This window comes from Lutra lutra, chromosome 13, assembly GCF_902655055.1.
Source record: "Lutra lutra chromosome 13, mLutLut1.2, whole genome shotgun sequence".
In the NCBI taxonomy this organism is placed as follows: domain Eukaryota; kingdom Metazoa; phylum Chordata; class Mammalia; order Carnivora; family Mustelidae; genus Lutra; species Lutra lutra.
The window spans coordinates 72027301-72040777 of NC_062290.1; the positions used below are offsets into that span (position 1 = coordinate 72027301).

Below are 13477 nucleotides of genomic sequence, written 5' to 3' on the forward strand. Positions count from 1 at the left end.
TAAAAAAAAAATACTGACACAAATATAGTTGTTTTCTCTTACAGCATTCACTTGTAATAAATCTAACAGTGCTTTCCCTTCTCGGTTTCCTAGGGACTTTTTGGCGGTGGGGGGGCTCTCATTTCTGCATTCCGGGGTCCACTTTTTGCTTTCAATGAAGATTTTCTTTGATCAGGTGGGTAGTGACATTAATAGACTCACCCCTCACCACTTCTTTAAGTGTATCCCCAAACAGTATCATCTGGGAGGCCTCAAGGAGCAGCAAGACAAAAAAAAATCATTGCCACGAACACGCAGCTACGAGCTGTGCAGGATAACGTCTAAGGAGCCCGTCTTTGCACCGTGAAAGAGCCATGGCCAGCTTGGGCATGAGCTGAGTGTTATTTTTTCCACTAGGCAGACAGCATCCAACTCATCAGAATGAATGAAATTAAACTATTATTCATTCCAGAATGAAGTTCAAGCTAGATGAAGAAAATGCACGCTCTGTTAAGGGCAGGTTTTAGACGTTCTAATTGCACAAGACAGCAGCGGGAGCGGGAGCGGGAGCGGAACACTGGGTATGTGTTCCTGAGGTGATACAGAGGAGGATTCATCTATTTCGGTTTTTGTGTTTTAAAATCTCCCCAAGTGATCCTTTCTCCGTTCCACAATTCATGTAGGTTTTCCAGAAGCTTCTCCCGTAAACATCCTTGGTTAGCCTCTGAAGCTATACACCGGACCTAATATTAAGGGCCCGTTTAATTGCCTTGAATATAGATACAGCCTCCATTATTCAGCTGCGGGATGAAGCTGGCTTAGCCGTTAGCATAGCAACAGCTTTTGCTTTTGAGGTTTCTGCTGCTCAAAGTGGCTGTTGAAGCCATTCACAATTCAGGAGGGGATGATTAGGTAGGTTCTGTGGTCTTCTCACAACACGAGCCTACGGGGATGTTCCTCTAATTATTCTCACCCTGCTTAGCGGACTGCCCGGACTAAAGCAGTGGGGGTGTTTTAAATTCTGCAGCCTTTGCAGCAATAAAACCGCTGGCAAGTCTTGGGATACAGTGGGATTTTAGACCTGCTCAATTAGGACTTTAATTGTGACTGAAAGTAAACCCTTGCTTCCGCGGCCAATGCACTGGGGAAATTCACAAAGTCTGAGTGAGTATTTAAGAAGTTGGAGTGGAGGGGCGCCTGGGTAGCTCAGTGGGTTAAAGCCGCTGCCTTCGGCTCAGGTCATGATCCCAGGGTCCTAGGATCGAGCCCGGCATCGGGCTCTCTGCTCAGCAGGGAGCCTGCTTTTCCCCTCCCCTCTCTCTGCCTACTTGTGATCCCTGTCTGTCAAATAAATAAAAATAAAAATATTAAAAAAAAAAAAAAGAAGAAGTTGGAGTGGAAAGTTCTCCACAAACTCCTAAACAAGAACGGAAAGATGGGTGTTAGAAATCAAGTCCTTTACCCTGGCTATTTTCATGCTGTCCAGATTCTTTCTTCTGATCTCCAGGGCACTGTATCATGCTGATTGTTATCTGAGTTTCTGGAAATCTGCTTTCAAAAAATGTCTGGTAAATATCAACTCTTTCCATCCTTCCCTTGCTCCGCTATTAAAAAGGCTATGATGACACGATTAATTTTACTTCATCAGTCTGGTCTTTAATAAAGAGCACGGCGTAAGAGCAGAGCTTGCAGATGGTTCAGGGAAAACATGTAACAAATGGCATTCAACAAGATGAAAAGGTAGGCAACCTTGCTTCTAGAGAAATACAATTAAAATGGACATTCTGATTTTTACCCATCAAAGGTTTAAAAGACCCAGTTAAGGCTATGCGCTTGCTCCCTGTGGATGGGAGGCCCTGTCAAGTCGCTGGTGTGCTGGGAGGCCTGGGCGAGATACATGTAATCAAGTAGAATATCTTCAGAGTGAAACTTTGTTAGGCAACGTCCAAATTAAATATGCACGTACTCTTTAGCCAGCGCCCCTGTTCCCAGGGAGTTTCTCTACAGATGGATTTACTCAGGTGCATAAACGGAATGTACAATGACAGCAGAAAAACTGTAATTTTAGAGATTGGGGGCAGCCTAAAGGACCGTCATGTATGACTGGTTAAATACGAGTACTTGTTTATATGTGGAATAGCTCCTGGATTGACACAATGAAACACTAACGTTTGCCTCTGGGGAGAACTGCGTACTTAGGGAATAAGAAGGTGGAGAGGAAAAGTAACTTTTAGGTATTTTCCTCTGAATTTTTAACCACCATATTACCTACTAAAATAAGTGAAAAAGCACAGCAGTTCCCTTTATTACTGACTTTCTACTTAGCCCCCTAATTGTTAAAAACCTCCTCTGCTTTGTAGAAGATGAAGTCCTAAGCTAGACAAGTTGGGAAGAGAGCGGATGCTGTTTCAATTCTCCCAACTTCTGGATCTCCATTGTACCCACAGAATGAATTCTCAGTGGTCTCACCAGTTCCTTCTTCCGCCAATTTTGCCGTCAGCAGATGGGAAAGCATTGTCCACATGCCGCCTGGATAGTTACTTCCTAGTATTCTCAGACAGAAATATCATCTTCCTTTCTTTTTTTTTAAAGATTTTATTTATTTATTTGTCATAGAGAGAGAAGCGAGAGCGAGCACAGGCAGACAGAGTGGCAGGCAGAGGCAGAGGGACAAGCAGGCTCCCCGCCAAGCAAGGAGCCCGATGTGGGACTCGATCCCAGGATGCTGGGATCATAACCTGAGCCGAAGGCAGCTTAACCAACTGAGCCACCCAGGCGTCCCTCATCTTCCTTTCTTTTTATTCTGTCTCAAAAGATCCCCACGGTGTTTCTGCTCTTGGCTTGTTCGAGTTTCAGAGATGTGTCTTATGCATTGTGCTAACCCTCTTCTAACTGATCTTTCTCCTGGAGCCAAGCACCTCTTTCCATTGCTAAACTTAGACCATACATCCCAAGCCAGCAGCCTTTAAGACAGACCATTCCTTGGGGGAGACTGAATTTCTTTGACCCGTCTCTCACCACATGGACTGCTAAGGCCTTAAATCTCCAAAACCACCAAAAATGCTGCTAGCCACCACCAAACATGGTGCAAAACCCCTTCCATGGATAATATCCTTTAATTCTGTTCGGGGACACCAAAAAGGAGGCACAGAGAAGAAACCCAACAAAGGTCACATGGCTGGGAAGTGGCAAAGTTGGGATTCAGAGCGTGGAAGACACCAGAGCATTCACACATCACCTCGTGGGAAAACTGCAGGACTCCTGCCCCCAACAAAATCACCACTCCACACCGGGCCTGCAGTCTGTCCCTCATCAGTGGGCAGTATCCTGCCATTTTGCTTCTGCAAGCTTCTGCTTCTTCCCCATGATGGGTTCAAATCTCTGCATGGGTCCCTACGCTGGTGTGTCCAGGCCACCTTCTTCATCAGTGGATACAGTTCTCTAGACCCTTGCTTCCAGTGGGAGAGCAGAACAACGACAGATTCAGTTTGACAGACTTGGGAGAAGGAACTCAGGGTGAAATTAAAGCCATATAAAGAAACCCTAGAATTTTCGTGTTCTTCTACTTCACTGTGAACCTAAGCAAGTGCAAAACTATGCTGAGTAGCCATCTCTAGCTCCTTCTTATGATGTATCCGTTTACTTTTTGATAGCATGCCTACTTAAAAAAAAAAAAGGAACTGGCGTCTAAATGAGTTCAAATTGAACCATAAGACGAAAGCAAACCTGACAGGAAGCTGTGCTTTTCCAAGGGGAGGTCCTACACTTGTCCATCACGGACTCGCCTGGGGACTTCAGATGAAGTTTCCTTAGGGCTCACCATCAACCACTTAAATAGAGCCTAGCACTTTCTATTTTTAGTAAGCTGTCCAAGCAATTCTTTGGCTCCCTAATTCTGGGGAAGTTGGCCAATTTGCAGAATTAATTTAAGATTTCTTTTGCAGAGGCTCAGCTGAATGTCAATTTCACATTAGTTTCACCTTTTAAGATACTCCTGGGGCCTCTTAAAAATGTGCTACTTTTCATGTGCAAAGGGACTCTTAAGAGCAGTTTGTGTTTCCCTCTCTTTGCCCCATTGTGCCTTACCTCTGGCATTTGCTGGTTGCCTCCTGGAGGGAAATAGCAGAGGCAAATCATCCTTAAGCCTATTTAATGTATTTACCTGGTCCTTTTGGAAGATTCAGTACAGTCAGGGAATTGACTTAGAGCTGAATTTGGGAAATATTGATCCAAAGGATCAATATGGCTGCTCAGGGAGTTTTTTGATGAGCTCAGATCTTAAAGGACTAGTTAAAAGCTGGAAAGTCAAGGGCAACAAAAAGGATCTATTATTAGTTGTGTTCAGACCAGGACCCAGGAGGCTAGAGTCACTGACCTGGAAGGATGGTGCCATATTAACAGGCAAGGGAAAAAAAAAAGCAGTACTCCCATACTGTCCTTATTCCTTCATCTCTGCTGTTAAGAAGAACCGTTTTCAGTGGAAATGGTAGACCAAGAAACGAAACAGGCAAGTGGATTTTTGAAGGCCAAGATAATCACCTGGCACGATTTCAAGTCTTTCAGTCCACATGAATTACATCAATCTGATCATACTGTCAGCTCACTGTTCAATATTCTGAGTGAGTCACGGAAAAATAAAAGAGATGATCCAAGACTGGTAAATACCCGAATTTCAAAAATGCAAAAAGTTAATTCCATTAATTATGGAGTCTCGAGCTTGACGGTGCACGCAGATAATAACTCCAGAAGAAATGACTAGTTCAGGGGCTCTCGGGACAGACGCAGTGGATTGCCTCCAGGAGAGTGGTTCACTAAGAAGAAAATAATGTTCAATCTCTGCTCCTTTGGAAAGGGGTTATTGAGCAAATGCAGGTTCCAGATTGCAACAGGAGTGATGGTAAGGTGTTAGGGGTTAAGAGACCTCTGGGAAGGGTAACAGGGTCACTAGACCACTGGTGCGTAGGGACATGGATGCTGGTGGTGGTGAGTGGCTTTCTAGTTAGTAACAAGATCTCGGGGCAGTGAACTGCTCAACCTAATCTAGTACTAGTCTCATGGATACAGAGAAATCAACAGGGTCCCAGATGGCAAGATGGTCATCGGTGAGAAGCGTCAAAGCCCAGGGGCCGAGAACATGGGCTGGGAGTTGGACCTGTACGTATGACAATGGGCAAGCTTCTCACTCAACCCGAAGCCCGAGCTTCCAAATGTGAGCAAAGAGGACACTGCGCATCACACAGAGTGGCCAGGAAGATCAAGTGAAGCAACCCGCATAGGGCTGGGCGCGCGCATCTAGCTGACAGTCCCTTCGTGTTCCTGAGGATCCCTGTCAACCTACCAGGGTTTCCGGTGCATCTCCAGCATCATCTGCCCCGTAGCAACCACATGCGTCATGCCAGTGCTTCGGAAGAGAACACCGCAGACACACTGGGTCATATTCCAACAATGAAGCTGAAGCCAGAGCACAGCTGATGGTCAGCATGCTACCCAAAAGCGACGCCCTGGGCTAGGTATAGCTGTTCAGATACCTTCGGACCAGCTCAGGGATGACATGCTACCTGTTATCTAGCTAGACAGTTTTTTTTTTTTTTAAAAGATTTTATTTATTCATTGGACACAGAGAGAGAGCACAAGCAGGGGGAGCTGCAGAGGGAGATGGAGAAGCAGATTCCCTACTGTGCAGGGAGCCTGATGCAGGGCTCAATCCCAGGACCCTGAGAGCATGACCCAAGCCAAAGGCTGATGCTTAACCAACTGAGACACCCAGGCGCCCCTGGTTAGACGTTTCTATTAGAATGAATGTGGAATAATTCATTTGCTGAACAGACATTCATTGAGCACCTGCTATCTATCAGGCACTGGGGAACAAGGCAAACATGGGACAAAGCTCACACTTAAAGAACGTACAGTCTCCAGGATGATGAACAAAAGAGGCAGTTTTAATGTAAAGTAGTGAATGCAACATTGATATAGCAGGGCTGAGGGGCAGGCATAGAGCAGAACACAGAAACTAATCCACTCTGCAGAGGTGGGGGTGGTTGGAGTCCTGGGGAGAAGACGCATCTGAGCAGAGGCATCTAAGGGGTGAGCAGGAGTTGGGCAAGGGAGATGGGAGTGAGAGTGTTCTCAGCAGAAGGAACAGTATTTGCAAAGCACAGATGGGAGCAACAGCAGGATATGGTGCATGCCAGGAACGACCAGAAGCTTGGTGGTGTAGAAATTTAAACAGGAGGGTAAGAAATGGGGCAAAATGAGCTAGAGCAATAGAATGGAAGCAGACCGCAAAGGAATTCCATACAGAAGGCCTCGAGCCTCACCCTACGGTGCTGGAGAACTCTGGCAGATGTCCATTATCGGAATGACTGTGAGGACAAGGAGCTTGGCAGGAGCCTGGAGTCAAGGAGACCAGGAAGAGCACCTCTGATGCAGAGAGAAGATGCTGCTGCAAGGTCAGAGTGGGACACGTCAGGAGCTGAGCAGCCCTGGGGACTGCCTGGATATGGGTGGCAAAGGGGGAAGAAAAGAGCCATGGATGGAGGACGTATACGTTCTTCTTGCGGGTAGAGGAGAATCAGTTAGTATCTTCACTTTCTTCAGTAAAAGATGATGAATTGGACTCTGACATGAATTTGACATGTATATGGATTGAAATGTCAGTATAAAAAACTCATAGATAGGAGTAATCCGGGTTAGCAATAACGACTCCAGAGTCCACAGCCATACAATGGTGCCAGCAGGAGACGCAGGATCTACTGTGATGGCAAGAAAGGCAGTGGGCAGAGGAAGGACCCCTGGAAAACACCAACACTTAACAGGAAAACAGAACAATGAGGCTGTTACAAAGACCGAGGAAAAAGTTAAAGAGCTAGAGAACCAGAGAGCACAGCAACCAAGGGCACAGAGTTTCAAGAAGCCACGAGTGACTGACCACTACTGCCAAATGCAGTAGGGAAAGGCCCGCTAAGCTGAGGGATGAAAAGTGTACACGCCATTTAGCTAGGAGGTCATCAGTAAGCATCCCGGTTCAACTTCTGGGTTGTAGACAACTGAATCCACTCAAGTTGTTTTAAGCAGAAAGGCATTTATTAGAGGGTCTCCGTGTATACACAATTTCCAGGGGGCCATAGACACACGTTTGGGTGTCTTTCCACCAGGAGCAGCAACGGCAGCCAGGACAAACACACACCCTCACCACAGGACAGTGATGGGGGAAACCCACTCTGCCACCACTTTGCTCGGCTCAGCGCCTGTGACCGGCGTCTAGAACCTTCACCACAGATGCACCCCATGAAGAAGTGCTTCAACCACTGTGCCTACCAGAGCCACCCCTTCCGAGAGCAGCTTCATTCTGAGATGAACTCGCTCCACGTCACCTAACTGAACGCTCACCTTCAGGCTTCCAAAAGCTCCCTGTCCCGTCATCTACATCATCCGCAAAGGATACTTCCGTGCAACATAAAATGAAGATGGGAGTCCAAAAAAGCAAGAATAATCTTTATTCCTTGGAAACACATTTGTAAAAACGTATCAGTAAGATTAAAGGATTTGGAACACATTTATTTGTAGGCAGTACAAACACTGAGGATCAAAACATCTGCTAAGACAGAACAGACCTGTGAACAGGTATCTCTGGAAGAGTCTGAAGAGGCTGTACTGTGCAGGGCGCGTAGCTGAGTCCCTCCCTCTGTACACGTTTTTTGTGGTAACCAAGAATAGACCCGGATTTTAGCAATAAGGTATCTCAGAGATGTCAATACATTTTTTAAAAAGGCTTAAAACGGGCCAAATTACAATGACACATATGGAAATGGCGTTTAAGAATTGCTTTCACAAAAATACCAGTGGGAAAGATCTCAGGTCTATTAAGAGAAAAAAAAAAATGTTTGACTTTGTGGCTTAAAAACGGGGGCAATAAATATTTCGGTACAAGTTCTTCCCGCAAAGAAAACACATTGATCGGCTGGATCTACAAAGTGACAGCGCGACATCCTTATCCTTTGACAGGACGTTTTGGCACAACGCCATTAAAATCCTATATACTCAAATTTGAGCCATAAATAGATCTTGGATTGCATGTTGCTTTTTAAAAGAGTGAAGTCCAGGGTAAAAACCGAGCCTCAAGTTCTATAAATTCTGACAGTGTGTATTCATAATTACGTCTTCTGAAATCACACAAGCTAGCAGCACCAATCAATAATTTAAAAAATTATTCTCGTACTGGAGCAGCAAGTTCTATCAAAACGGACACTATGCAATTTGTGATTTGTAAAACTGCTAGGATTCAAAGTGGCTAACCTGCTTTTAAATAGGAAATTCAGAGCCTCCCCGTATGCACGTCCCACCTAACCAGTAATACACTTCATTCAGCTTCTGAAAGGGGTAAGCCTCTGTTAGAGAAGGGAATTCTGCAGTTTTCCTCTGAGAAATTCCATTGGAATGTCAGATCCTCAGACCAAAAATACTAACTTTGCATAGATCACAGAACTGCAGAGGAGCTTGGTGATCATTTAGTCCAACCCACTCTTTCCGGAGGGGGCAAAGGAGGCCAACAGAAGAGAAGGGCTTGTCTGCCCTTTCACAGTGGCCGGGGCTGGGCCCCAGCGGCTTCCTCGTCACCTCAGGACTGTGTGGTGCTCTCCACAGAGCTATCTTCCCATATTCTTCTGGTGTTATTTGGTCCCGTTCGTTAAATAACAAAGAAATATGAAGTACATAGCAATATGATAAACACAGACTTTTACTCCAATTTTAAAATCAGAATATTAAAGTGATTCCTGAGCTTTAACTACCTTCATTTTATTGAGAATGCAGTCAACAGTTGGGACTACTGTTAGGACAGTTAGGACTAGTGATTGTGGCTGTTTGCAAATATTTACACGGACGCCGGGAACATCTCTCAGAACATTTCCGCAAAGACACTTGTGCAAACACATCTATGTAATGCCAAGACACTTTTCATGGGGTGTAAGGACACTATGATGGTGAAGGGAGGTGAGATGCTTCAGTCTCTCAAAGTGCAGTCATGAGTTTATCTCGATACACCATACTTTGCATTCCTCCTAAGTTCTTCTGGTTCTGGTCGTGGACATAATCGAAATGGCTGCCCCCTCCACTGGCCGATGTTTCCCAGTGCAGCGGCCTGTCATCCTGAAAGCATGGCCTGTTTTGTTGGCAGAGTGAATGATTAGCGGGAGGGATGGAAGAAAATGCAGAAATGTGAGTGAAATAACACAAGCACGAGGGAGGTGGGCAGGAGAAACCATGAGCCGTGTTAATGGGGATGGCTTACAAATGGAAACGAATGGATTTTCTAAGGTATGTTTAAAATTCAGAATGCAGGTGACCTATCAACATCCCAGTCAAGAGAAGCCCGTTCCACGGCCGCACCATCATTTCTCAAAAGGCACCCTGATGAGCAAGTCAGTCTGGGGAAAGTTAGGTGACAAGGTGTCCTTGACCAGGCACCTCCCAGGGCTGTGAGCACACTGCTAAGGGGTGCTGTGAATGCCTTAGGCCCCGTTTGCCAAGAGTGCTGGGCCCAGGAACTCTCTTTTCCTGGAGTAGGTATCTCAGGCTTCTCTAACTCCTGAGAGCCTGATAAGACACGGAGTGCTGGGCCCTACCCCCTGACACTGATCCAGCAGGGTTGGGGTGGGGCAAAGAATGAGCATCAGCAAGCTCGCAGGGGAGGCCAATGCCGCCCGGAGAGGACCCTGTCATGGCCTCCCACAGAATCCCCGCTGCCAACTGCTGGGCAAGGTCATGCCTCAGAAGGAAACGAATGTGGTAAAAGAGGCACTAAAAAGTCTAAAATTCTCTAAAAACAAGGTTAATAAAAATAGCATTTCTAGAAATCTCTTCTGTTTTCTTATGTCTGGAAAAGAAACTGCCTTTAGCAATATAGAAACGTTTAGAGTTATTACCCTACCGGGCTGACTAGCTTTAAAAAGTTACCCGAGTATCGAGTGTTGTCGATAAAACTGCACTGTGGTCCTCCTCCAAGGTCTCCCAACCAAAGTGGCAAGAACCATCAAGAACTAATTGCTCTCCTTTGCCTCGCTCCGCATGGATTTATGTTCATCCCTCCATTCTCTCCATACCTTCTCAAGCAGCAAGGCTAGCAACCTCACCAAGCAGTAACTTTATGCAAACTGAATTCACCAACAGAAAGAGCTTCACACATAAACACCAATTAAGACTGATCTAAAATTCAAATCTGAAAAGGAACGTTTGCCTTTACAAAGCTGGCATCAAAACACTCTCCAGCCTAATGAAAAACCCAGCAAGGCAGGTGCCAGCTTCCTTGGAAAGGACTGTGATGTAGGTTAGGGCAGAGGTGAGCAAACAGCCCGCAGGCTAGATCCCACTCGCCACCCGTTTTCGTAAATAAGTTTTATCGGAATGCAGCCATGCCCATTCACTTCTGGGTTGTCTCTGGCTGCTTCCGAGCTGCAAGGCAGAGGTGAGTAGTTGTGACAGAGACAACAAAGCTGAAAATACTGGTTATCTGGCTCAGAACAAAGTTTGCTGACCCTTGGGTTTAGAAAAAAGATCTGTCACAAAACCAAAACAAAAACACCCAAACAACCCCTCCACCTACCCCACCCCTGAAAAATATTCCCTTCAAAAAACCCTCAACAAAAATCCCCAAGCTTGACTCACATTTTTAGTAGTGGAATTCTTGGGACAGGAAAATGTTATTTAGAAATTTTAAGTAAGATTTCTAACACAAAACCAAACCAAAAATATCTGAGGTTAAAATGCCTAAAAAAAAAAAAAAAAAAAAAAAATCAAAAAACAAAAACAAAAAACCACCAAAAAAACAAAACCCGATTCATTTTTATTTCAAAAAGCATAACTTTGGTAAATCCACACTCATTGCTGGCTTCCTTTGCTTGGCAAATTATTAATCTCTGTCTTGACACGGCAACTCTTAACAGCTGTTTCTGATGCAGACTTTCGATTCATAAGTAGGGAGGATGCGAGTTTTTTGAGACAAAGGGAGAACTTTCGAGAAAGCACAGCTCTGTGAGCTCAAGCACTTACCTTACATTTGGAGAGTGAGGGTGCCACCGAGGCTGGCCGGGGTGGATAGTGGGATGGTACTGAGGCTGGAAATGAAATACCAAACTCGATTATTCGATGACCTTTTGATTTCAATGGCCTTCATTTACTTTCTCGTTTACTGGCATCCAGCTGAGGGGCCCAGGGCTGTGAATGGAAAGGCTCAGGAAACCCTGGCTAGGAGGTGGCTTCCCAGGATGATCACATTTCCCCCGAAACAAAGGTTGGGGGGCTGGGGAAGGCATCTGCCCGGAAAGGGTCCCTCAGAGCACCCAGGACAGGCACTATCCATGTCCCTCAAGGGAACAGATGGAAGACACCCAAGATGCGGGGAGAATGGTAAGTGCAGGGACAATTTCTGTCATTGCCAAGAATGACAACAACCATGCGTAACAGTGACATCTGCAAACGCAAGAGAACTGGACGGGGACACTAAGGCAACAGGACTACGGCCAGTCACTTTCTGCCTTGTATAAGCAGCAAGAATAACTTTTTATTTATTTTTTTTAAAGACTTTTACCTATTTACCCGACAGAGAGAGATCACAAGCAGGCAGAGAGGCAGGCAGAGAGAGCGAGGGGGAAGCAGGCTCCCCGCCGAGCAGAGAGCCCGACGCAGGGCTCGATCCCAGGACCCCGGGATCATGACCCAAGCCGAAGGCAGAGGCTTAACCCACTGAGCCACCCAGGTGCCCAAGAATAAGTTTTTAAAACATGATCCAAAACCCAGTACCAAATCTCACCCCTCACCCAGTCACCACAGCAAACTCCAAACTACCCAAAGCACTTATTATCCTGATAAAATGGAAGGGAGGGAGGGAGGGAGGGAGGGAAGGGATTCATCCACTGTAAGATGGGAAAATAGATCCAACTGGTGACTCACAAAAGGACAAAGGTGAAGACAAGGCGGCCTGGCTAGGCAGCAGGGCGGTCTGTCCATCTCTGGCCTGTAGAAGGTGGTGGCCCCACGCATGGCCAGAAGCCATGGGACTTCTCAAGGCTAGACTTTCCGTGGGGCACATTAGAGCCTCCTGACTTTTAAGTTACTGTTGTCTTGCCACCATTATTCTTCTAATTATTTCTTCCCTTCTTCTCCTTCCCCTGCTGTTTTGGTTAATAAGCACAAATCTGTTCTGTACTGTGGAAAGTTCTCAGTAATTCTGTTCATTCTGTTTTCAGAAACCAAAGATGCCCTCCCTCCCTGCCTAATTCTGTCTTCTAGTGGCCTTTCTCCTTCAAAGGCACTGGTCAACGAGTGAAGGGGGCAGCCCCCAAAAGGACATGCTAGAGGAAAAAGGACGTGGAGAAAAGATCTCAGGAGCCGTATCTGAAAGCAGCCCTCTCGGGAAAGAGACTTAAGAGTTCAGGTGGTCTGCCCAAAGCTGGAAGGCTTTGAGTGTTTTGATCACACAGCCAGGCCCCAAAGGAGGTTCCACAAGTTGGATCTTCAACAGAAGGGGATAATCTCGAAAAGAAACGGACCTCGCATTCTAGTGCTTGTCTTCAAACACCGTCAAATCAGACTCAGAGCCAGGTGGGTACTTCAGCCATAAAGACCTGGAAGGATATTCCCAAACGTTCCTTTGTCTCCTTTGGTAATTTATTCACACTCTAAAGCTGTCAAGGAGCATTTTTTAATGTTAACCCAGATGGCTCCCATCAGGGCAGTTCTGTCCCCCTGGGGACAATTGGAAATATATATGTGCACTTCTGCTTGTCACGATGACGACAGGATTACCTTCAGCTAACTGGGAGAAAGAGGGAAGCTAAACATCCTGTAAGTCTCGGGACAGTCCCACAATGAAGAACGGTCCCTCCTGAAACGCCAACAGTGTCTTTATCAAAACCGCAGCAATCCATCCTTCGTGGCAGCTGGCTAAGCTCACAGGAAGAGGGACGCTGCAAGCACATCGTCCTGAAAACCCTTCTCAGCACTCAGACGCTGACCGACCAGCCCGCTTCTCAGGACATTCTCTTCCTGGTCATTTCACTCCCAAACCTTGATAGAGCAACACAGAACCTCTGAGACTGGCAAGGGGGTAGAGGACCAGGGGTTGCCACAGATGTGAGAACGTCTAGGTAACAGTTTTTGTGCCTGGAGTTCAATGAACAACTGTTTCCAAGTTCACTCTGGGCAGGCAAGGCTTTGCTTTGTTTTCATTTTTTTTGGTGCCTTCAAGCCGGGACCACTCATCCACAACTCTTCCCTTCCCCCACAGCCAGCTCCTCGCACCTGAAAATCCCTCCGGACCAAAAAGCCAACCTGTGACTGAGAAGATTCAAGGGCCTAAAGAAGGCAACGAGATTGGGAAATCTGGCTGTTCCCCTACCAGGTTCAAAGCAATTTCTACATGTTATTCCCCAAAATCAGAAGTCATGTCCAAGTTCTGCATGTCGGGAAGATGATTTCACAGAAGATCACTGCAGAAGATGAT

The 13477-nt window shown here is 46.1% G+C and overlaps 1 protein-coding gene across 7 annotated transcripts in view; it reads right to left on the reverse strand.

Moving 5' to 3' along the window:
- Positions 1-13477, reverse strand: part of EPB41L4B (erythrocyte membrane protein band 4.1 like 4B) — a 124912-nt gene that overhangs the window by 44174 nt on the left and 67261 nt on the right. For 6 of the 7 annotated variants that reach the window (XM_047699822.1, XM_047699821.1, XM_047699820.1 and 3 more), the window contains one exon: positions 11026-11090. In XM_047699822.1, coding sequence (XP_047555778.1) covers positions 11026-11090 — 65 coding nt within the window. Of the gene's footprint in view, positions 1-7458; positions 9140-11025; positions 11091-13477 lie in introns of those variants that run through there. The other variant, XM_047699826.1, reaches the window with a different exon arrangement.